The sequence below is a fragment of the Notolepis coatsorum genome (assembly GCF_963971535.1).
Source record: "Notolepis coatsorum genome assembly, chromosome: 18".
Taxonomy (NCBI): Eukaryota; Metazoa; Chordata; class Actinopteri; order Aulopiformes; family Paralepididae; genus Notolepis; species Notolepis coatsorum.
Window position 1 is genome coordinate 92,552,209 of NC_140182.1, and position 25,010 is coordinate 92,577,218.

Sequence of the window (25,010 nt, forward strand, 5' to 3'; positions counted from 1 at the left end):
GTACGTGCAGTATACGTCTTATGTTCTCAGTGATCAGGCGGCCTCCTATGAAGCCAGTTTGGTCCGGGTGAACTAAAGACGTCATATGCTTTTGTAATCTGATGGCTAATACCTTAGAGTACAGTTTGATATCTGTTCCGAGGAGGCTTACAGGTCTATAACTACCGCACTCGTTGGGGTCTTTGTCTTTTTTAAGGAGGACTGTTATGAGTGCAATATTGTCGGTTTTATGGAAGTGGTCCTTTTTATGTACGATCACAAAATCTGCATTTGTGATCAAAGGATGAATGAGGCGCAAGTATGGACTGTCAGCTATTAATTCTGAACACATAATTATTCATGTTATGAAGATAAATCAGTAGTAGCCGTGAGCTGTAGCTCACAAAAAATGTATGTACTCTACCGTCAGTCTGCAGTTGAGACAACACCACCGACTAGGTCAATCTTTAAATATGTCTGTATTTGTCAACTTACTCAGGGATTCCATTACGACAGAATATCTGTATTATATACATATTAAAATATTATATACATAATTAAAATATTAACACAAACATGCAAGTATTGAAAGGTAAACAGTTCTTGGATTACCACTATCCTGCTCTGCTGTGGTCCTGGAATGTCTCAACACCTACCCCGCCATGGTTGGTCAGGACAGTTAAGACACCCCAGAATAGCAGCAGTGCATCCTGGGACTAGGAATGGGCATTTTTAGGTGTGTGGTTTGGGCATCGGCTGCAGAGGGAGAGTCAGGAGAGACTCACCAAAGCAACGCTAGGGTAGTTCATTGGCACAGGTACAAGTGGTCTGTCATTAACCTGCTCTCTTATATCTCACAGTGAGACCAGGGCTGGGAAGGAACAGACACACAAGAGCAGAGAAGCTGTACAAGCTCGTCGACACTTTCTGGACTGCTGGCGCCCCGTCGTCAGCTGTAGTTGAATACCGACGTTGTTTTGAATAGTCGAATAACCGTGCCCATCCCTACCCAGGAGCAGCACTCTCACAGTCCTGTAAATGCATATCTGTATCCCTGGTCATGTGAAAATGCCAAAGAGGATTTTCTGAAATGACTAATTTCCTTGTATGACCCGTCACTCACTAAAATCTTTGAAATTGTTATGTTTTATACTGGACAAAAATATAAATACGACATTTGCATGATAAAATTATATGTGCATACAAAGTCTACATTCATTAGCTCAACGAGCCCATATACCTACCTAATCAATAAGATTAGGTCAAGTTTACATACTGTATGTATAATTGTAAATGTATACTGCAGCAATAGTCCTGCTTAAAATAAGCCATATGTTTGATTTACTTGTTTAACCAAGCCTATTTAGTTCATATCAAGCCCCAAATATCTATGCAGATTCTAGTGGTCTGGCAGTATTTTTCAGAAGCTTCATTCTGCCAAATCTAACATCCGCCATATGACGTTCTAGTAGCATATACAGTAATAGCAGCGCTAAGTGGTATGTGATTGGGAAGTGGTGAGATTATTCCTCTTATTAATCTCGTCGGTTTCTCCCAGCAGCAGGTTAGGAGTCCCTTTCATTAAGCCCTCTATGCATATCCAGGGTTTGTTGATCATCAAGGTCAATAACAGGAGGAGGCATGTAGGAGAGAAAATGCACGATGCGACTGGGCAACCCCAGCTTGGAAATAGCTTCAAGTGCTCGTGTGCCCAGTGTCCTTCTCAGCACCACTCTGCTCATTTGTTCCAGACTGAGTGGTGTACCTGTAAAAAAAATAAAAATAAAGAAGAGCACAGATTCAAGGTGAGATTTCAAAAGCATTCAATGGCACTGAAGGATTTGGGTGCATTTTACATTAACCCTTTCACTACCACTACAAAGGGTTAACTTAACACGTACAAAGGGTTAACCGTCTGTAGTGTGGTAGTGAAAGGGTTAACCTTCTAATCTATAGTGTGGTAATGAAAGGGTTAAAGATAAAACTACTATATGACCATGCAAGCCTAATTACTTATAATCATAAGGGCTTAGGAGCCACAGGGTTATTTCATTTGTGTGTTCTCTTGGGAGGACAAAATGCCTGCCATCTCTTCACCCCTAGTCTACATTACATTTATCTCTGGTATCACCTGCAGGGCTGTAGGGCTTCATGGCTGTCTATGCATTATCGGTGTTGTCGGAACACAGGGTTCCGGGCCTTTCTGAGCAGAGATTGTGTCATAACACACGTTTCTACTGACGGGGTGTTTGATGTAGATGAATTCACTCACTCTCGTAGAACTCGAGGCAGAGGTAAGAGGGAGATCCTTGACTGGTGTAGTGGATGGGTTTTCTGTCGAGGTTATCCCTCGCATACACGTTTCCCCCAAACTCCACGAGTAGCTCAATGATCAAACCATTGTTTTTTACTTTAGCTGCATGGTGAAGGGCCGTCTCGTGTAGCTTGGCAGCATTCACATTTGCACCTTGCAGGGCAAAAAGAGGGAGGCGTCCGAGTGAAAGGGGGTAGTTCAAGAGTACTCAGCATTGTTTACAAATTAAATATAAAATGTCATAATGGCTCAATTAATTAGGGTATTAATAAAGTATAGTAATTACATATAAAAAAATATATTAAATAGGCATAAAAGCATCACGGTCACATCCGCATAAACAAATCCAAAGTTTCATTAAACATTAGGCCAACCTGCATTGAGGAGCACTTTGACGCAGTCATAATGTTGCCTGGCGCATGCGACATGAAGTGGGGTCCCAAAGTGAAAGTCATGGGCCTCCATGAAAGCGCCTTCATCAATCATAACCTGAACACAGTCTGAATTACCTGTCATGAGCATATATAGAAAGAAATACAAAATAAATAATTAGTTCCCATTTTAAAACAACAATCTTCAAATTACCGGTATTGGACTGGCAAATGGTTGTCTTCGTTGCCTTAAGGACAATCAAGGTAATGGCACTGCCACCGTGTATTATGCATTTGGTTTGAGAATGTCCACACTAGCCAGTATCTTTGCCACAAGGTTCTGCAACCGGAGATAGAACTACAATGACTTAAAAGGATAGTTAGGATTTTTTTTACACTAAATGATATGAAATACTTACCAGTAGTGTAATCCATGCATAAGTATTATCTTACCTACCATGTGCCATGGTCAGAGGTCTGGCCAAAAACATTGCATTTCCGATGCTTGATTCTTCTATCGGACCATCTTTCATAGTCATCACGTCTCAGAAATGCGTGAGAACTGCCGTTTTCTGTTGTGGGTGGTTAAAACTTTGATCTTTTGTGGGGCAGCTACGTGGCGTAGTGGGCAAGGCGCTCACCACGAATGCAGAGACGCTGGGCTCGCCTGTTCGAGCCCAGCGCTCCACATTGCTTTCAGTTTAGCTGGTCGTTCATACTAATACACATTGGCCGTATTAGGGGGTGGGAAACTGATGGGTGGGGATCGGGCGTTGTGGACAGCGACTCCTACAGGTCGGTTGGTGCGCCTGCGCAGTAGAATCAGGAAGTGTCGGGGGCAGCGTGAGCCTCCCATGCGTTACTCCTCGCCACTGAGAGATCGAGCTGCGCAGGTCAAAAGACTGCCGTTACCTCAAGTACCGGAGGGGACTTGTGCTATGTATGACTTAGTCCACATTGCAGCCGGCTTGTGGGAGGCAAGAAACAGCGTTCGTGACAGGGGAGGGTTGAATTGGATGATACGAAATTGGGATGGGAGAAAAATATAGAAAAATGGGAGAAAAAGTGGATAAAAAAAACTTTTATCTTTTGTGTCCATATGTTGTGGTGTGGATTAAAACTTTTTTGTTTAAAGACCCTGTGTATCACCTGTCTGTAGCTTCCTGGTTGCTGCTTATGCATTGATTACACTACTGGCAAGAATGTCATACCATATAATGTAAACATAAATCCTAATTATCCCTTTAAGTGGCCAAGACAAAATAAGGTGAATATCGCAGACCAGCCTGCAGCAATATTCCTTCTCTTGCTCACATTTTGACCCTTGTGGCCATCGACCATATTAGATGCGCAAAAACCCACTTTCACCCCACTACTGCTTTGATTACTTTACATAATGATTCATTTGATTGAATGTTTTTTTCCCCTCCCATAATACGTTGTAGCTCATCAACCTTGAGGAAACTTAAGAGTCAGACGAGAAGATGGATATCAATATCACTGGTGCATGCTAGCATAGCTTAGCGCAAGGATTCAAAGCAGTTAGCCTAACTGTCAAAAGTGAAGAAATAAAACCTTCCAAAACCTTCTTATTTACTTCAACCTCGGGCTGTTTGACCAGCTCAGATAATTCAGCCTCCCTTGTTCTCTTCTTGCCCACTCAGCCTTCAAAATCAGTAGTTAAAATTTTGGTTCAAATTGCCTAGATAAGGTGATCTTGGTCTGTCCAGAAGAAATCATCCTAATCCTCTCTTAAAGTCTGCAGTGAGCATTTTTTTCTTAAATATATTTCAATGTTTTTTTTGTATTTTCACTTTTTCTATGTTTTTTTTGTATTTTCACTTTTTCTCCCATCCCCCAATTTAGTCATTATGCCAATTCTCTTGTGGTCGTTGCGTTACCCTACTCTTGGTCTGGGGAGGGTGTAGACTACCACATGCCTCCTCCGATACATGTGGAGTCGCCAGCTTTTTTTTCTTTTTTTTTAAACTTTATTTTTTAGCGTTTATCGCTTTTCCTGGTCAAGCATGACCGACAGATGCAGGGTGAAACGGGAGAGAGAGCAGGGGAAGACATTTGGTAAATGACGGCGGGTCCGGGAATCGAACTCGGAGTCAGCCGATCCGCGACGCAGCGAGGTACTCCGCGACGCAGCGCGGTACATGGTGTGCTACTGGAGCGCCCCCGCCAGCTGTTTTCACCTGACAACTAGGAGTTTCACTGGAAGAACGTAATGCGCACAGAGGTTCATGCCGTATCCCCCAGATCCCCTCCCTGCTGAACCTTCCAGTAAGAGTAGCTGTTGCAATGACCAGGACTCATACTCCACCGGCTTCGCACCCGCGAATACTGCCAATTGTGTTCGTAGGGACCAAACCAGAGGTACTGCTCCCGGGAATTGAACCCGGATCTCTGCGGTGGTAGGCAAGTGCTTAGAGTGCTTGCAAGTGCCTCTACAATACCCAGTCACCCTATACTTCAATGTTAGCGGTAGGTTAGCTAGTCACCTTGGTTTTGTTGATGAAAGTTACAACAGGGTTTTTGAGATGCAATCATTTTCGTCAAGAAAATAGCTCCAACAGTGTATCCGTTTAGATAACATCTTGTTTATATGATGTTATTTCTACACGTGTGAAATACATCGAATAAGACCGTTTGAGTTGTTGTAAGGCATATTTCTTCACATTTGACGAAGCTGGGCTAACTGCTTCCACAGGCTTTGACTCCTTGTGCTAAGCTAGGCTAGCATGCACCCGGAGCTCTAGCTGTACTGGATGCACGGAGAGGAAATGTATCCATCTTCTTGTCTGACTCTGGAGAAAATGGCAAATAAATGTCCCAAAATGTTGCCATGCTCCCTTAAAGTCTGGGTAAAGCTAATGCTAAACACATTACACATTGTTGCTGAATTCTTTTTTAAAGACTGAACTATGTAGCACTGAGTTGTAGAGTTAGACCGTTAAAACAGTTTTCCACCATTTTTTTGTTCAGGTTTTTTTGGGCAGGCCTGAGATCATGGCTCAATGACACACTGCAGTCATCCTTAACATAACCTCTCCCGTAACACTATATAAAAACTATAGTGCATTAGCATGGGTCTCCCAGAGTTGATAAGTAGCTCAAAGTGTAGCATTGCAAAGCTAACGCTAACCGTTTCATATACGGTAAATGGAAAATGTTAAAACTTAAGACTTAATGTTAAGTCTTGTACTGCTCCTAAAGCATTTATTATTATTATTAGTATAAGAAAAACAAATGTATTGTTATATATACCATTACTGTCAAATTCCAAAAATACTGCGATATAAATTTTAGGCCATGCCGCCCACAGCTATGGGAACACTGGTCAGTTCATTTAACCGTGATCACAAATATTTGATCAGAGAAAATTGTGCTTCTGTGTTCTAGTGATTGATTGAAAACTTTATTAACAGATTGCAGAATGGGTACAATACAGTACGGCTCAATACAAAACAAATACAAAACTGCTAAGAGGATGCAGAACAGAAAAAGACTTTCGTCTTGTTTACATTGGGGTCCCCCATTTTCAATTCATCATGACATTTATGACATACATGACAAACAGATATACAGAACTGTGTAGTAAGAAGAGATCATAAAAAATATATACATCCGAAGGGGAAGAAACTGTACATTGGTGGGGGGGGGATTTGGACATTTACAGGGGCCAGTTTCAAATTGCAGCCACCCCTAGGTGCACTTTGAGAGCGGTTTTGAAGGAGAGTAGGGATTTACATTCCTTCACGGTTTTGGGTAAGGCGTTCCACGTTATTGTTGCATAATTGCGAAACGTGTTTAGTCCCTTGTTTGAGCCGAATCTGGGTTGGACATGATTTGTGGAACTCCCTCTGGTGTTGTGGGCGTTAGTATTTCGACATGTACATGGGTATCCCAGTGGTGTAGTGTATCTTGTAGACCAGGCCCATTGCAAGTTGCTGTACTCTGTCCTCTACTCTAAGCCATCCTAGGTTGTCAAAATGTGCAGGGGTAAGGTGGGTTTTGTGAGTAAGGCCAGGCAGTAGTCTGACCAGTTTGTTTTGTGATGTTTGTAGCTTTAAGTTGTTTTAATGGCCTTTGAGGTGCTTTGAGTGAGACACTGGAATGCCTAGAGAACTTTTTCCATAATGTCAGTGGACTAATTTGCCTAATCTTCCACAGTGGAAACGCAAACAATGGGCTGAAGGAGGTGACAGTGGCTCAGGAGGTAGTGCAGTCGTCTGGTAATCCGGAGGTTCCTGGTTAGATTCCCACTCCTCCCGGGCAGCATGTCAAAGTGTCCTTGAGCAAGGGCGCCCTTGTGGCGCATACCATAGTGCCTCGCGCACCTACACGGCCGACCCGGGTTCGATCCCAGCTCCCGTCGTTATTTGTAGCATGTCCTCCCCACCTCTCCTCCCGTTCGCCCTCTCCTCTGTCGGTCCTGCGTGGCCAATAAAAGCTGTAAAAATGCTAAAAAATTATTAAAAAAAAAATGTGTCCTTGAGCAAGAGACTTAACCCCTAAATGCTCCGGATGAGCAGGTTGGCTCCTTGCATGGTTGCCTCTGCCATCGGTGTGTGAATGTGTCAGTGAATGGGTAAAATGTGAGGAACAAATTGTAAAGCGCTTTGGATAAAAGCGCTATATAAATGCACTATTTAAAGGAACAATATAGTTCAGTGAAATGTAGTTCCAGGGACTAAAAGTTCAGGGTAAGTTGGACTTTTTGTACAGGGAACGCTTTGCAACATCCATGGAAACTCTTACTGCACTGATCTCAAAACTGTAGTTTGAAAGATTGTGGGTTTAAAACATACTCTACATAAATGTCATTACACTACACACCTCCCATGCAAGCTTCATGAAGTGGAGAGAAGGAGAACAACGGCGGATTGACTGTCGCTCCATATTCCAAGAGCAGCTTGACACACTCCAGGCTCCCAGCTGCGCAGGCATCACAGAGTGGAGTGCTGCCGTCGATGTTACGTGCATCCACCTGGTGTAACAAGAGCAAGAACTTCTTTCATGAGGCAACTTTGTGGTTGGAATCAAACCTGGCAACATTGTAGGATTAAATGACAACAGAACAACCTTCCCTAGAATTCTCTGGTACGCAAGGCTGTGACAATTTCTCACCTGTGCACCAGCATTGAGCAACAGTCTGACACATTGGGTCTGTCCCTGTATACATGCTTCATGGAGGGGGGTGATGGAGTCCACTGCCACAATGTTGACTGCTGCCCCTCCCTGGATCAACTGCTGCAGCTGTAGGGCTCTGCCTTGTGCAGCGGCCTCATGCACTGCCGATCGATCTGACCAGAATCCCAGACCATGGGCTGTAAACACAAGAGAACAATTAAGTGTAATAATAGCGTTATTATTCCCTCACTGCATTTCTCTACCAAATTCTTGCCCACCTCAACACCCAAGGAGTGTACGCCTGAACATCCTTGTTGGGGGGGGGGTCTCTCATTGAATAGCCCATCTGTTTCTTCCCTTTTTTTTTCTTCTATTAAGTTATTTTTTTTTGTAGACTTATCTTCATTGGGGATTAATCCAGAGGGTGTTGTTCCATTGTGTGTCTGTAAAGGCCAGTGAGACATGTAATGTGATTGTGCTCTATACAAATACATCTGACTAGTCTTGACTAGCATTCTAACTGACCTGAAGGATGTATCTATCAGAATACGATTGAATGAGCCCATTTAGCATTTATTCATGTTTGGTCTCAATATTAGAAATCATACAATGTGGCCTCATAAGACATAAGTATGTTGTCAAGAATGAAGCAATGAATGAATACCCCCCCCCCCCCTACAGTCTCCTCCCAATCATATGTATATATTTTCTGTCAGGATCTCTGGGTAACAGTACTGTATTTTTGCATATCGTATATGTCACAAATGTAACAGTACTACCTGTATGTCATGTATGTCCCTATGCCATAAATGTCATGTATGTTGGGTTATGGGTAATTGGGTATGTCACACTATGAATTGAAAATGGGGGACTCTGATGTAAACAAGACAAACGTCTTTCTCTGGTCTGCATCCCCTTAACACTTTGAGTGCCACTCACGAGATATCTCGGGTTTTTAACACTTTGGCTGCCATGAAACGTCTTTAGACGTCATTGCCGGCCATGCTCAAGTTGCCGGAGGACGCTGTACAGCGTCCTTATATCAATATTTCAAAAATCTGCGATCGGATATATATATACATATGTCCCCTCCGCTGGCCTGAGATCCACCAGGAGGACCCACTGAGCTCTCTGGCGGTTCAGGAGCGCCATCTGGTGGCCGATCGGCGCAATCGCTTTAACAGGAAGTGGCATAGAGGTTGTGCTGGACGTCCGTATTACTTCCGGGCGCTCGCTATAGGTCCCGGCATTCTAGCTCGTCACAATACACAGTGATCGATTGCCAATAACTCGATAAACAACATGATTTGGACGTATATACCATTATACAAGCTGGAGATGGACCGGGTAATTTTTTTTGTTTTTAGCGATCTGAAAAATTATTGCATCACCCGAGCCTACCCGAGTATAGCCGAGGGGCGCCGGCGATCACTGTGGAAAAAAGCGCCCCCTGTCGTCTCCCAGATGACATAAGTGATTTTGGAATAGACTCAATGAAAATGAAGGGGAAAAAAATCCGGTACTCCACATTTTCCATTCCACTGATCCAGCCGGGGTTACCACAGTTCATTCTGGAACCTCAGATCCCCGCTGATCATGGAGTTCTACAGTATCGCATTGGATCCATACACGTATCGATTTTTTCGAATGGTGATCAGGAATTGGAATATACCAGTTGGATACCATCTGATGTCAGGTAAGGACTCTATGTTATCAGTGTTAGGATAATCAGAGTAAGTTTGATGAAGACTGGCTCCCGATCAAACACCGCATTAACTTTAAAACACTACTCCTCACCTTCAAAGCCCTCCACAGCCTGGCCCCCCCCTACCCGACTGATCTCCTTCTCCCCTACCGCCCCACCCGTTCCCTCCGGTCCTCCTCCACTGCCTCCCTCACTGTCCCGACATCCAAGCTTAAAAACTTCGGAGATCGGGCCTTCTCTCGCACTGCACCCCGACTCTGGAACTCCCTCCCCCAGTCCATCAGAGACTCCCCTACACTCTCCACCTTCAAAGCTCGCCTCAAAACCCACCTGTTCTCCCTTGCCTTCAACCCCCCCCACCCCTAAACCCCCCCCTCCCCTCCAACTTGATTGATGTCTGTCTCCAGTCTTTTTTGTGCTATCAGGCTGTCTCCCCTGTTCCCCCCATGGTCTCATGTTCCTTTTGTTTCTTTGTTGTTTTTGTTTCTTTGCTTTCGTTTCTTTGTTTGTACTCCTGCTCCCGACTACTGTCAGCGACTTCGGGTTATTGAGAAGCGCTATATAAATTAAATTAATTATTATTATTATTATTATTATAGGCCGTTTTGTGAAATGTCTTCTTTCGGTTTCACTGTAAAAGTCCGAGAGGAAATCAACGAGGCGATTATCAGTGCGCGACCGTAATGTGCTTGCGTGCACGTATAATATTGATCATCTAGCGTTTATTTGAAAACGATTCATAAAAAGGCAGACGAATATCAACGTTGTGGAATATTCCACTAAAAGACGATTTTCATAGAATGCTCCAGAACGGGCTGTTTTTTTATATCAAAACGGGGGCTTTTCTAACTGCTCTGAAACGGAAACGACGCGATAAAAAAACAATCTGCCTTGACAGCACTGACTGGAAAATAGTCTTTGATAATGCGATGGGCAGATTAGACACATAGCCATAATTTAAAACATAGATTAGGCGATATTAACGTTAACATTGGCGCCGATGGTGGCATTCAGCCGGTAAAAAGGAAAACCAGGCGTGGCGCTCAAAGTGTTAAAACACATTGGCGGCCACTGGGATGCGTCTAATATCACTCTAGACGACCAGCATATGTAAACAGACTTGCACAGTCCGTGGGGCTGTTTGTAGAGCTAAATCTATACTTCATAGTATTACTATCTGTCCATTCTCATTGTCAATTGAGACCATAAACCGTCCCTTCAAAATGGCGTAAAGAAAAAAAAATTCATCAATATGTTCTCATTTTATAGCACCGTGAATATAAGCGTTATACGGGATTTGGTCTAGTATATTTCCTGGAAGCTGGATAAAGGACTAATAGCTACTAACGTTATATCCAATGGCATTTCCGTTATACAGAAGCTACAGTTAAAACTCAAACTGCATATGATCGGTACGATCCTCAAGCATGTATGCATGAAAGGGAGGGGGCGGGGGACGTCGTTTCTGATTATTGATTACCAATAACCGTGTTCATCTCAGTAGCCACATACGCTGATCGCCTGGTTGTGTATCATAACAAGCTCTGATCAGCATGTAATTTATGTGAAAAAGATCTTACCATGAGCCGGTTGGATCCCCCCGAGCATTTCCCAGTTATCGATCGCCATCTGGTAGTTCGATATGTCCATTGGCTGATGATATATCCCCTTACTTAGAGCCATATGAAATCCGCGATCACGGAATCGCGGACGGAATCGCGGAATTGAGCAATAAAAATGGAATCAACTGTAAATAAAAAGAAATATATATATATATATATTTTTTTTTATGTTGGGACTTGTACAGCACTTTGTTCAACTTTGTCAGTGCTGTAAAGTTTAAACCTTTTTAAATCTTAGACAAACAAAACACGTTGCTTTCATGAAATATTGTAAGCCGTCATTTGAGGCTTTATAAAAGCAGCACAATGAACACAAATCTGTCAGTGCCGAGTCCGACCTCATCTTAAATAACAAACAGCATTGCTTGTTGTAATTAACAAAGAGAGGCAGAGTTGATTTAGCAAAAAAATATATATATATCATTTATATTTTTATATTTTTTAATAATCAAATTTTATTTTCATATTCGAATCCCATGCCCATCGAACGAAGCTTCGAAGTATTTAAGACAGCCCTATTAAATGGACTGTTATATCTTATTAAATTGTGGACATTTATTCATTCCCACTTATTAGACACTATTTCTGATGGTAAAATGAGCGTACAAAGCAAAATACAGAATTCTGAAATATTAACACTTTGATTGCCTAAGGCTAAATTCATGATATACCATAGGTTGCCAGCTCTATTTGTCTATGGATAAGTTCCCCTTCTTTGCAGGGCTATAACTTTTTAAATTCTATTGCTAAATTGCCATTATTAGGGCCCATTCAATGTCCTATATGTATTGTTCAGGGTGTATGAACGTTAAACTTTTTCATTCACATATTCATACTAAAATATGATCTAAAGTATAAGTATGTTTTCATCTCTTTCTGCAGCTTTCTCCAGAACGTGATTTATAGCCCCAAATGCATTATATTGATGATCAAATACAGTTTGATAGCAATCGGCGCGATATAAAAAAATCCAACTGGACGGACTTCTGGAAATTACTACACGTTATCTGATGTTGACCGGATGGCCGAGGGGGCGTTTATAATTCCGTGGGCAGCGTTATACCATTCATCTAATGTGGGTCAAATGTTCATCATAGCAGTTAGTATCGTACACATTGAAAAATAACGCTGAATCTTACCGTATCTTCCTCGCGCCGTTGGGCGATGAGCGTGGAACAGACATTTTCCTATTATGGGATATAGAAATATCCGGTCCATTTCCAGGTTGTATAATAATATATACGTCCAAATCATGTTGTTTTTTTCGAGTTATTTGCAGCGATCGATGTTCACTGTGTGAAGACTGAGTCTCTCTAACATTAGCGAGTGCCCGGACCACATATGGAGTGAGTCCTGCCGGGTTAAAGGTAACATCCGTTTTTTTCGATCTGCCGATCGGCCACCAGATGGCGGTCTTGAACCGCTAGAGGATTGAGAGGAGATCACACTTGTGTCTCAGGGCCCCGGAAAGGAAATATGATTCCGATCACAGATTTGTGAAATATTGATATCAAAGACGAGTTACGGCGTCTTCGGCAACTTGAGCATGGCGGGGAAGGACGCCTAAAAGCGTCTTCCGGCAGTTAAAGTGTTCAAAAAAAATGAATTTGGAAAAAAATTAAATGGAATTTGGAAAAAAATTAAACGGATTTCATATGGCTCTACCCTTATTGCATAGTGAAATCCGCGATCCAAAACGTATTCCGTGCAACAGGCAATAGCGATCGCTTCAGGTGAGTAGAAAACTACATTAGAGATCCAGAAAAAAAAAAAAAAGACAGCTTCTGCCACAGGGAATACTGCATTATCGAGATAGCGCCCCTAAGAGGATCTGGCCGGTAATGCACTTTCTCGAATTCAAAGAGTAGGGTAAATCTGCAGTGCCGCTCGGCAACCTTGAATAGGTTATTAAAATGGAATAAAAGCCAAAACAACCTTGCCACGGATATATCCGTCATCGGTCCTTTAAGCATGGATTCGAAACACGGATATATACGTTGTTGGGCGGGATTGTGTTAACAATTGTGTGTATTGAGCCGTACTGTATTGTACCCATTCTGCAATCTGTTAAATAAAGTTCTCATTCATTCATATGACTAACTAATCAACCAGGGGCGTAACTAAGGGGGGGGTCCCCGGGAAATGTCCCCCCATGATTTCAGAATGCAGAATTTGTCCCCCCCACGTTTTTACAGTCCAAAGATAATACATGGATAATAAACGAACACGTGACCGCGCGGCCAGCACTGTGACTCGCTACAGTACTCGTCTTTGCATAATAATAGCTCGGGTCGTCAGCCGAGGTGCGTGTTCAAATACGTCAGGGGTCGGCAATTAGGTCTGGCCAGGACCAAAAACAATGGCTAATTTAATATACTGATAGTGAAAAATGCCGCACCGCGGCGGATGCATACACTTAATAATAACTTTATTTGTATAGCACTTTTCATACAGAGGTTGCAGTTCACAGTGCTTCACAACAGTAAAAAACACAGGCATAAGCGAGCACTCGCAAATGGGGGACCCTGACGATCAAAGTGTTAACACTTTGATCGCCATGGTTCAAATTCATAATTTACCATCCCTAGCCAGCTCTATTTGTCTATGGAGAAGTTCCCCTTCTTTGCAGGGCTATAACTTTTTAAATTCTATTGCTAAATTGCCATTATTATGGCCCATTCAATGTCCTATATCCATTGTTCAGGGTGTAGCAACGATATACTTTTTCATTCACATATTCATACTAAAATATGGTCTAAAGTATAAGTATGTTTTTATCGTTTTCTGCAGCTTTCTCCAGAACTTGATTTATAGCTCTAAATGCATTATATTGATGATCAAATACAGTTTGGTAGCGATCGTTGCCAGATGAAAAATTTCAACAGGAGGTACTTCTAGAAGTTACTACGTATCATCTGATATTGACCGGATGGGCGAGGGGGCGTTTATAATTCCGTGGGCAACGTTATACCATTCATCTAGTGTGGGTCATATGATCATCAGATCAGTTAGTATAGAATACGTTAGAAAATAATGCTGGATCTTACCGTATGTTCCTCGCGCCGTTGGACGATCAGCGTGGAGTAGACAGTTTTCGATTATGGGATGTTGATCCTGATGAACCATTTCCAGGTTGTATAATACTATATACGTCCAAATAACGTTGTTTATTGAGTTAGGGCGAGCGATTGATTATCCAGTGTGTTGAGATGGAGTCCGGCTACCGATCGCGAGTGCCCGGACGGATTATGGATGAGCACTTCCTGTTTGGCGCGCCCCTCCCTCTGCCGATCGGCCACCAGATGGCGCTCTTGAACCGTTACAGTTGAGTGGAGCTCACCAGTACATCTCATGTCTCCAGAGGAGAAATATGATTTCGATCACAGATTTTTGAATTATTGATATCAAAGACGAGTTACGGCGTCTTCGGCAGAATGAGCATGGCGAGGAATGACGTCTAAACACGTCATCTGCGATTAAAGTGTTAACAATTGTGTGCATTGCGCCGTACTGTATTGTACCTAGGGATGGGTACCGAATTCGGTACTTTTGAGGTACCGAACCGAAACACGTCGGTACTACCGAGTATCGATTCAAGTGAAATACAAAAAAAAAAAAAATAAAAATGTTTACCTTTTTTCCTTTCATGTCAACGTTCACACGCACAATATATGCTTACCTAGGATTTGACTTGATTCAACAACAAAGCAGTCTGAGCAATGGCAAGCCGAAAACGGTCGAAATTGTAGTTATTTGAAGTTTGGATTTTTTTGCACGACTGAGGTAAATTAAATTTCTTGAGACTAAAGTACCGAAAAAAGGCACCGTTGGGTACCGGTATCGATTCACAGGTACCGGTTCAAATGTGAAAGGTACCCATCCCTAATTGTACCCATTCTGCAATCTGTTAAATAAAGTTTCCATTCATTCATTCATGAAAAGCAGATCAGCTGTTGCAGATCACCGCGGCGGGTGATGAACAGCCTGATCAGAATGCATGAAAACACGACTCGTCAACGGCGCTCAGGTTCCGGGTTCCTCTGATTGGCCACGACGCCCAAGTGACCCTACGCTAGCCCGCCCCCTTCCTGCCGTGCCGCGCTTGCCGCGCTCCCTCAGCTTCCGCGCTCCCTCAGCTTCCTCAATTTATAACGAATCATTAAAAAAAATACCGTTAACTGGAATATGTTGTTTCTTTACACATATGTTGGATTATGTAATTGGTTTGTCATGACAAACCAATAAAAATCGCAAATTAACCGGTGGCCACAACAACACACAGTACTGGTGGTGGTGGAGGACCGGGGGGCTCCGCGTCTCGGGGCGGCAGGGGGAGAGGAGGCAGCCGGGGAGGTCGAGGGGGAAGACCGACGCCTGTCTGCAAGAAAGTGGTCTACGATGACCACGAGAGTGAAGAGGACGACGACGACGCGGTCAGCTTGCGATCAGAGGAGGACGAGTACTGTGTGTTGTTTCTACACTGGTTAGGCTTAGGCACTCTTTCGAAGTAGGTTAAGGTTAGAGTTTGTCTTAGAGCGTGACGACGGCAAGTTCTTTCGACGGTTAAGCTTAGGCACTCTTTCGAAGTTGGTTAAGGTTAGAGTTTGTCTTAGAGCATGGCGATAGAACGCCAGGTAGTTTGCAGGCTGTTCGACGCGGAAATGGGCAAAGACACAGCTCGTCACGCGATTGGGCAAACATGTCAGTGGCCAATCAGAGAGCGTCCTGCAGAAATGCGGCTACGGAAAGTATAGACGCAGAAGGGATAGAGGCATCCCGCCTCACGTCGCTGACCACGCCCCCTAATCTGTCCCCCGCACCACTAGCAACAGAGTTACGCCACTGTATAATCAACTAATCAGAACGTGACCTGGCTGGCATAAAACCTAGTAGTGCAGACAGTGCAGGGCCCGGTCGCGTGAATATTAAAGGCAATCAACTTGTGTTCGGCTTTTCTCTGATTGGCCGCGACCCCCCGCCCCCACGCGCAGGCAAGCGGCAGCCCCTCCCACGTCCCAAATGAAATCCAAGGAGCAAGCGGCAGCGCGGGCAACCAACTTGTGTACCACTACCAGTGGTGCAGTGCTGGTATAACGCGGTATAACGGCGTTTTACCTCGGTCACTGAGGCTGAAGTATGCGCAATCGCGCACGGATATATTCCCGCGTGTACGCGCAGTCACGCACACAAAAATCCGCTGTTCCCATTCGTTGTAAGCGGCCACCGTTTTTACATAACAAAAGCACAGGTAGAGTAGGCTGACCAAACGTCCTCTTTTGCCCGGACATGTCCTCTTTTCACGCCCTGTCCGGGGCGTCCGGGGGGGGGTTTATTAATTCATCGAAATGTCCGGGGTTTCACTGTTTTTCAGTTTCAGTTTCAGTTTCACGGCCCTTTGCGAGCATCTGAAGGCTCGGGGCTGCATTTTTCGCCGAACATATAAATTACCGAATAAAGCGCTATTCGTTGCCGTTCGAATGCCATCTGGATCGCCAAAATCCGTGCCTCGGTTCTCGAGTTACATGCCGATATGTCAGGCATGCGACTTTTTACATGGCATTATCCAACCGGACTCCCGGAGAAGCATGCAGCTGCAGAGCCGCAGAGCCAGCGGCGCTCTCTGGGCCGCGCGCTGACGGCCGCGCTGTGAGGCAATAGTATCCAGCTGCAGGACGAGAGCACCAACACTCTCAGGACCGCAACACTTTAAGGACCCACACTTTAAGGACCCTCGCTTCCATTGGCTGATTTGGGTCACATGACCGTCCCACCCAATGGCTGAATTGGAGTATTGCACTGCGGGATTGATTGATTGATTGATTGAAAACTTTATTAACAGATTGCAGAATGGGTACAGTACAGCTAAATACATACAATTGTTAAGGGGATGCAGACCAGAGAAAGACTTTCGTCTTGTTTACATCAGGGTCCCCCATTTTCAATTCATCATAACATATATGACATACACGACATACAGATAGACAGTACTGCTACATCTATACATTTATGACATATACCAGATTTGCAAATACATTACTGTTTGTGATACAAAAGTTTCATACGCTGCTACCTTTTTCAGCTTCTCTATTTCAAGAAAAAAAAATTAAAAAATCTGTGCCAAAAAAAACTGTGCATGCGCGCGCACGCGCGTGGAGCGTTTGACCTACTGTCAATTTGCCACTGCACCACTGACCACTACCAACCAACTTAAGCTGCTGTACCAACCAACTTGTGTTCAGCTGCGGTAGCAGTGGAGCGCTGCTGACTGATTATTATGTTTCGCGTTTTTAACAACCAACTACCAGATTCACTCGTCACTGTACATCACTTCAGCTCCAGCAGCAGCAGCGGCGGTGCTCCGTTGAAGCCCTTCAATGACAGCGCTCTCATATTTTGCGAATGCATAAACTATATCTTAAATTATGGCTATGTGTCTAATATGGCTGTCGCTTATCAATGACTTTGCGACAGCCATATTAAACACTCACTGTACATCAGTGTGGAACTGTACGCTGTAACGTTATATGTTATTTCGCCCGTGGAGGCTGCTGAAGCGCCAGCGGGGCGACGCGGTGGTTTTTTCCCGGCTTCCGTGCGCCGCCCGCGGCTTGATCCAGCTTCAGCAGCAGCAGCGGCGGTGCTCTGTTGTAGGAAGCCCTTCAATGACAGCGCTCTCATATTTTGCGAATGCATAAACTATATCATAAATTAAAATTATGGCTATGTGTCTAATATGGCTGTCGCTTATCAATGACTTCGCTACAGCCATATTAGACACATCGCCATAATTTAAGATATAGTTTATGCATTCGCAAATATGAGAGCTCTGTCATTGTCCTGAGCGAAGTGTGTCGGGTTAACTGGTGTAAATTATAAAAAACTGAATTACTCTTCGTGATCATGTGCTTTGCTCGCCAGGCAAACTAATTATTAGATGTTGAGCACCCAATTTTGCGAATTTCCTAACATTACAAAGGATCAACAAACTATCATTACACGACACCTGGGCAAAACAGAGTCCATTCTCTTCGGTTCAAATAACAAACTCAGCAAAACAGACGGCTTCTCAGTTACAGTGGGTGACAATATTGTCACAAGGAAAGATGAAATTACCTACCTGGGTTCCATCCTAGAGGCTAATCTTTCCTGTGACAAAATGGCATCCAATGTAATAAAAAAAGTCAATCAACGAACTCGATTCTTGTACCGGATCTCCTCCCTGGTAAACAAGAATACCCTGAAGACTCTGGCAGGAGCACTCATTCAAGGGTACTACGACTATGCTTGCACCTCATGGTACCAAAGCACCTCAAAGGCACTAAAAACCAAATTACAAACATCTCAAAACAAACTAGTCAGACTACTGCTTGACCTGACTCCTAGAACCCACCTCACCCCTGCACACTTTGCCAACCTAGGATGGCTTAGAGTAGACAACAGAGTACAGCAACTTGCAATGGGCCTGGTCTACAAGATACACTACACGACCAAGGTACCTAAAATGTCAAAATACTTCCCAAAGGTCAGTGAATACCACGATCACAACACCAGAGGGAGCTCCACAAATCATGTAAAACCCAGATTCGGCTCAAACAAGGGACTAAACACGTTTCGCAATTATGCCACAACAATGTGGAACGCCCTACCCAAAGCTGTAAAGGAATGTAAATCACTACCCACCTTCAAAAACACTCAAAGAACACCTACGGGAGACTGCAATTCAAAACTGGCCCCTACAAATGTCCTAACCCAGTTGTACAATAAAGACCAAGCATGGCTTTGTCAGTATTCCAATGTACAGCCCCACCCAACCCCACCCCACCTACCCAACCTCCTCCAATGTACAGTTTCCATGTCAAATGTATGTCAGTATTCCAATGTACAGTGCCTTTTGATTCAATCAATCAATCAATCGCAAGTGAGTGTTTGCAAGTAGCGGCGTCACTAAGTAACAAGCTTATCTGTCATGCTCTCAAATTAACGTTAGCCAATTTAAGAAAGCCTGCCTGCTGTGCTAGCTAATATTAGATAGCCGAGTTAGCTCTACTAGTTCATCTCAACATACAAATGACAGATAGAATATGTTAAAGCTATTTAAAAATATGATTCGATTGGGGGCATGTTGTTCACTTGTCCAGAACTAACGGATACCTAGCCCCTTTCGTGACTGTGATGGCACTGGCAGTGTGATGCACGCCAACAAGTGAATCCAGTCCCACAGATTTACTCTGAAGAACTCGTCCGACGCGAAACGTTCGTTATACAAGTATCGCAGAGAAATGTGAACGGTACGCACAGTTGCACGAGGGTCTTGGACAGAGAATCGCAATGGGTTGGAAGCTCGGCGTTGCTAATAAACATTTTAAATCTTTTTTTATAAACGTGAAACATCACCGAGACGGCAGTGCGGCTCTGCAGATATAACGTTACCCTACTCCTCATTGCGGCGTTCGGGGGAGAGCAGCCATACGTTCTTCGCCGTTTACACGTGTATACAAATAATTTAAAATGTTTATTAGCAACGCCGAGCTTCCAAACCATTGCGATTCTCTGTCCAAGACCCTCGTGCAACTGTGAGTACCGATACTTGTATAACGAACGTTTCGCGTCGGACCAGTTCTTCAGAATAACACTCGGCCAAACCTTGTTGGCGTGCATCACAGTCACGAACAGATACCCGACTTCCAACCATCAGCACTAGTTGTAGTCTCTTGCCAAGCATCTAAGTACGTTACTCACCTATGTCTCCAAACAACGACGGTCTGGCGCGAGTACTCTCCATTTAACAATATAATTTTCTTTGTTCTCTTCTAAACCATAAAAAAAACTGATAAGCAATTTTTTTTTAAATAACAAAACCAACCTTGTTGTAAGAAGGGAAGCCTATCTATCTGCGAAAAGCCTGGCTGCGTAGCTGCGTCTCTACAATTCGTAGCCGCATTTATGCAGACCCCTCTCTGATTGGCCGAGCGCGCGCATGCGCATGAGCCGCGACAAGCTCTAGCCAGGAGTCGAAACTCCGTTAAGCTCCAGAGAGAGAGGCTGAAAACCCACAGTTGTTGCCCGACGGATGGGAGCCGAATCCCGGATCCGAGTTTTCTGATGAATAGCCCCAAAACATGGAGGTCGCGAACGCAATTTATACGCATGGAATGAATGAATGAATGAATGAATGAATGAATGAATGAATGAAGTATTGATTACGCCATAACGAATCATTAAAAAAATATACCGTTAACTGGAATATGTTGTGTGTGCCTTTACACATATCGCTGCTGTGGACAAAACCTCATAACTCCAAAAACCCAACTTTTCAGCAGATGAAAAAAACTAACACAGATTTGAGGGTGAATAGAGTTAGGAGGTTTAGACAGATGATCGGTTGAATGCTTTCCCATTGTTTAAACTTTGTAAAACCCACACACACATATGGAGGATGATCTACGGAGTTGATTTATATAATAAAAAAATAAATAAAAAAATGGAGTTATGAGGTTTTGTCCCGACAGCAGCGATATGTTGGATAGGATTATGGAATTGGTTTGTCATTAAAAACCAATAATAAGCGCTCGCCGGCTTCGCTGACCAGAGCTCTCTCAGATTCAAAGTTTTAATTGCAGCCTGGAACATACATGTTTCGGAACCAATGTGTAACTAGACAGTTACAATATAACATTTATATTAATTAACCCAGTTAATGCCTTAAGAGAAAGAGTCTGGTGGTCAATTGCTACGGAAATGTTGTGTGAATTGTGGGATATGTAGTTTAATGTTCCAGAATTTCTTTCCGTGGTTACGTCGCGTGATTACTAAAACCAGGCCGCATTTCTCGGAGACGCTCTCTGATTGGCCGACGCCTGTTTCTACACTGGTCAAGCTTAGGCACTCTTCGAAGTTGGTTAAGGTTAGAGTTTGTCTTAGAGCGTGACGGCAAGTTCTTTCGATGGTTAAGCTTAGGCACTCTTTCGAAGTTGGTTATGGTTAGAGTTTGTCTTAGAGCATGGCGATAGAACGCCAGGTAGTTTGCAGGCTGTTTGACGTGGAAATTGGCAAAGACACAGCTCGTCACGGATTGGGCAAACGCGTCAGTGGCCAATCAGAGAGCGTCAGTCAGTGCCAATCAGAGAGCGTCTCCGAGAAATGCGGCTTGGTTTGGTCGGTCCACCAATAGATCTATGGGTCCACCATGCGTCTATACTTTCCGTAGCCGCATTTCTGGCAGACGCTCTCCGATTGGCCACTGTTGCCCAATCGTGTGACGAGCTGTGTCTTTGCCCATTTCTGCGTCGAACAGCCTGCAAACTACCTGGCGTTCTATCGCCATGCTCTAAGACAAACTCTAACCTTAACCAACTTCGAAAGAGTGCCTAAGCTTAACCGTCGAAAGAACTTGCCGTCACGCTCTAAGACAAACTCTAACCATAACCAACTTCGAAAGAGTGCCTAAGCTTAACCAGTGTAGAAACAGACGTCGGCCAATCAGAGAGCGTCTTGCCAGAAATGCAGCTACGGAAAGTATAGACGCATGGTGGACCGACCAAACCAAGCCGCATTTCTCGGAGACGCTCTCTGATTGGCCACTGACGCGTTTGCCCAATCGCGTGACGAGCTGTGTCTTTGCCCATTTCCACGTCAAACAGCCTGCAAACTACCTGGCGTTCTATTGCCATGCTCTAAGACAAACTCTAACCTTAAAATGGAACACAATATAAATAAGGACAATTAGAACATCTAAATAATAGCCTAACAAATAACAATAATTTAGTATTAATGAACAATTAAAGTCTAACAATTAAATAACAATCAAATAACACGTTAGTGTGAAAACTGAAAAGTAAACTATGACTAACAATAACAATTAAATAACAGAATATACCAATTATTATAACAATTTTTTTTTTTTTTTATATTTAAAGTTTTTTTATTTTTCTCAAACAAGACAATACATACACGACAAAACAAGACAAGAAATGATAATAATAACAATAACAACAAGGGGCGAGGGGGGGGGGGGGGTTGCAGAGCGTTACAAAGGTTCAGTAGACAAACTTATTCCAGATAGTGATCTAATAAAGTTCAGGGGACCTTGAAGGCCATCGGGCCGATCACTCTCTTGAAGAGACAGAGCAGCCTGTTCCATCGATAGCAAGTCCATGAAGTCCTTGCGCCAGTTCTCCATACTGAAGCAGTTCGGTTTGCGTTCTTTCCAGTTCATTAAAATAATCCGTTTGCATGCTAGAAAAGCCAGTGCTACAGTATTATTTACAATCTTTGCTTGAGCAGTGTCCATTTTTACACCCAATATACACATTATAGGGCAAGGATTAATGTCAATTTGGAGAGTAACTGACAGGTCCTCAGCAATGTCCAACCAAAATTTCCTAACAAGTGGGCAGTGCCACAGCAAGTGCATGAGCGTACCCTCTACTCCACACCCATGCCAGCACAATTTGGGTAGGGTGTGATTCATTTTATTCAATGTACAGGGTGTTATATAGGCCCTGTGTAGTATCTTTAATTGTATAATTTTATATCTAACACATTTTGATATTTTTGTACTATTCCTAAGTGCTGCTTCCCATTGTGTTTCAGATATGGATATACCCATGTCTCGCTCCCATTGGACTTTAGTTTGGGTATTGGTATCAGGGGTGGTTGAACATGATAGTTTATACATTGCAGAAACAATGCCTTTCCTGCCTGTAATTCCCCTTAATGTCTCTTCCATGACTCCGTTTGTTCCTATAGCTATGCCTTTAGACAACAATGATTTAATAACCGATTGTATTTGTAAATAAGATAAAAATTCGGTGTCTTTCAGCCCAAACTGTGTTTTAAGTTCATTAAAAGGTATCATATTTCCCCTTTTGATCACTTGGCCCACCTGTGTTATATTATGTTGTTGCCATACATTATTTTTAAGGAGTTTACCTCCTGCAGAGAGCAAAGGGTTTTTCCATAATGGACATGATGGTAAGGAATATCCACTAAAGGTCAGGCGTTTATGTAAGATTTTCACTATCTCACATGAAAATTCTAAAAGCGGATTGTCCAGTCTGGGAGTGATTTTTGGGTTATACCACAACATTGAAAGAGATAGATCTTTGTTATGTTCTTCTATAATTTGTTCTTCAAGCCATTCCCAGCTGCCAATCTGTCTCACACTATTGTAAGCCCACTGCAAGGGGTATCTTGAGTTATATGCTATATAATATTGGTGGATATCTGGTAGTCCTATTCCTCCACTATTTCTTGGTTTTATAAGTTTTTTATGGCTGATTCTAGGTTTTCTGTTGTTCCATAGGAAGCCAGAAAATAATTTGTTTATTTCTTTGAACCAACTAGGAGGGAACTTTAAAGGTATAGAGGACATCAAAAAAGCTAGCCTTGGTAACAAATTCATTTTTATAATATCAGATCTGCCCCAAAGGGATAAAGGCAAGACTGTCCATCTTTTGATGTCCTCCTTTATATTCTTTAAAAGGTCAGATGTATTTAACTCAACCATTTTTTCAATGGGAGATCGGATTTTAATTCCCAGGTATTTAATTCCTTTTGGCTTCCAATTGAAAGGAGCAGAACCCAGATGTGATTGAAAAGTTAGGTTGTTAAGTGGAATAGCTTCACTTTTACTATAATTCACTTTATAGCCCGAACATTTACCAAATGTATCTATAAGCTTTAGCACTTGAGAGATGGAATGGCTAGGATTTGTTAGTGTTAATAATATGTCATCAGCAAACAGGCTGGCCTTATATTCACAACTACCAATACGAATACCACTGATTTCTTTATGAGCACGTATAGCACAGGCAAGTGGTTCGAGGGAAAGAATAAAAATGTGCGGTGAAATTTATATATATATTATATATATTATAACAATTATATTATAACAATAAAATAAAAACTATGTACAAATTGTACATAACAAAACGTTAAAGTGAACAATTTTTTTTCAAAGTATTAGGCCTAACGAATTATTCGTTATTATTCATTTATTGTTATTATTATTGGCATATTACTAAATTGTTATTATTATTATTATGCGGCGAGGAAGTGCACCGTTAGACTCATATACGGAGTCATATAATATTCAACCACGCGTCGGTTTTGTGTACATTTTGGCGACCGCGGTCTGTGAAAAATAAATTATGTCCTGCCTGGCAACTCGTATTGCTTGTCAAATTTGAAAAACATATCCTAAATGCGGATTTCTCCACTGTGCGAAATGGCACCATTTATTCCACCAGATACCAGAAAAAAGCATGTAGAATTAATGAGTTAATGGAATGTATTTTTCATGATTACGGTGGTGGCTCTTAAAGGGGACATGTACTGCTATTCCTAGCACTATTTGGGCAACTTTACACAATTCCTGTTAGTCTATTGAAGACATCTGTAAGGTTTTAAAAAAAAAATGCATTGTTTTATATTTCTAATCAAGTACTCAAAACCATCATTTTCCAGTTTCAAGATTTCAGGCTGTTATGGCCTGGCTCCGCCCATAAGCACTTTGAGTGATAGTCAGTCCACACAGTCTGCGACTGGTAGACAGAGAGAGATAGAGAGAGAGACAGAGAGAGGGGGGGGGGGGGTGCGAGAGAGAGAGAGAGAGAAAAAAAAGACAGGCCGTCTCTTCCTTTCGTTTTTTCTCTCCCTGCGGCAGCTTGTGGGGGGGGGGGGGGGGGGTGCGAGAGAGAGAGAGAGAGAGGAAAAAAAAGACAGGCCGTCTCTTCCTTTAGTTTTTCTCTCCCTGCGGCAGCTTGTGGGGGGGGGGGGGCCTCCCTTCCTCCCCTCTCCCGTGTGGCGCGGCAGGTCCCCCCCGTGCTCCCTCCCTCTCTCTCTGTCTCTCCCTCTCTTTTTTTTTATCAATTTTTTTT

At 43.0% G+C, this 25,010-nt stretch overlaps 1 protein-coding gene across 1 annotated transcript; it reads right to left on the reverse strand.

The window, feature by feature from the left end:
• Positions 1-178: 178 nt before the first annotated feature.
• LOC311245008 (ankyrin repeat and SOCS box protein 13-like) lies at positions 179-19,997 on the reverse strand. Its single transcript, XM_084334757.1, has 6 exons — positions 19,870-19,997; positions 7,801-8,000; positions 7,510-7,660; positions 2,668-2,802; positions 2,252-2,446; positions 179-1,744 (listed from the first exon to the last, which is right to left on the reverse strand). The coding sequence occupies exons 1-6, from the start codon at positions 19,910-19,912 to the stop codon at positions 1,545-1,547; spliced, it is 924 nt and encodes a 307-aa protein (XP_084190883.1). The 5' UTR covers positions 19,913-19,997; the 3' UTR covers positions 179-1,544.
• Between the last annotated feature and the right edge of the window lie 5,013 nt (positions 19,998-25,010).

Excerpts from the sequence above, each read along its gene's own strand:
- LOC311245008 (XM_084334757.1), bottom strand. The coding sequence starts at position 19,912 with ATGGAGAGTACTCGCGCCAGACCGTCGTTGTTTGGAGACATAG. Across the intron at positions 8,001-19,869 it reads GTCGTTGTTTGGAGACATAG|CCCATGGTCTGGGATTCTGG; the intron begins GTGAGTAACGTA and ends TTGTGTTTACAG. Across the intron at positions 1,745-2,251 it reads CTGCCTCGAGTTCTACGAGA|GTACACCACTCAGTCTGGAA; the intron begins GTGAGTGAATTC and ends TTTTTTTTACAG.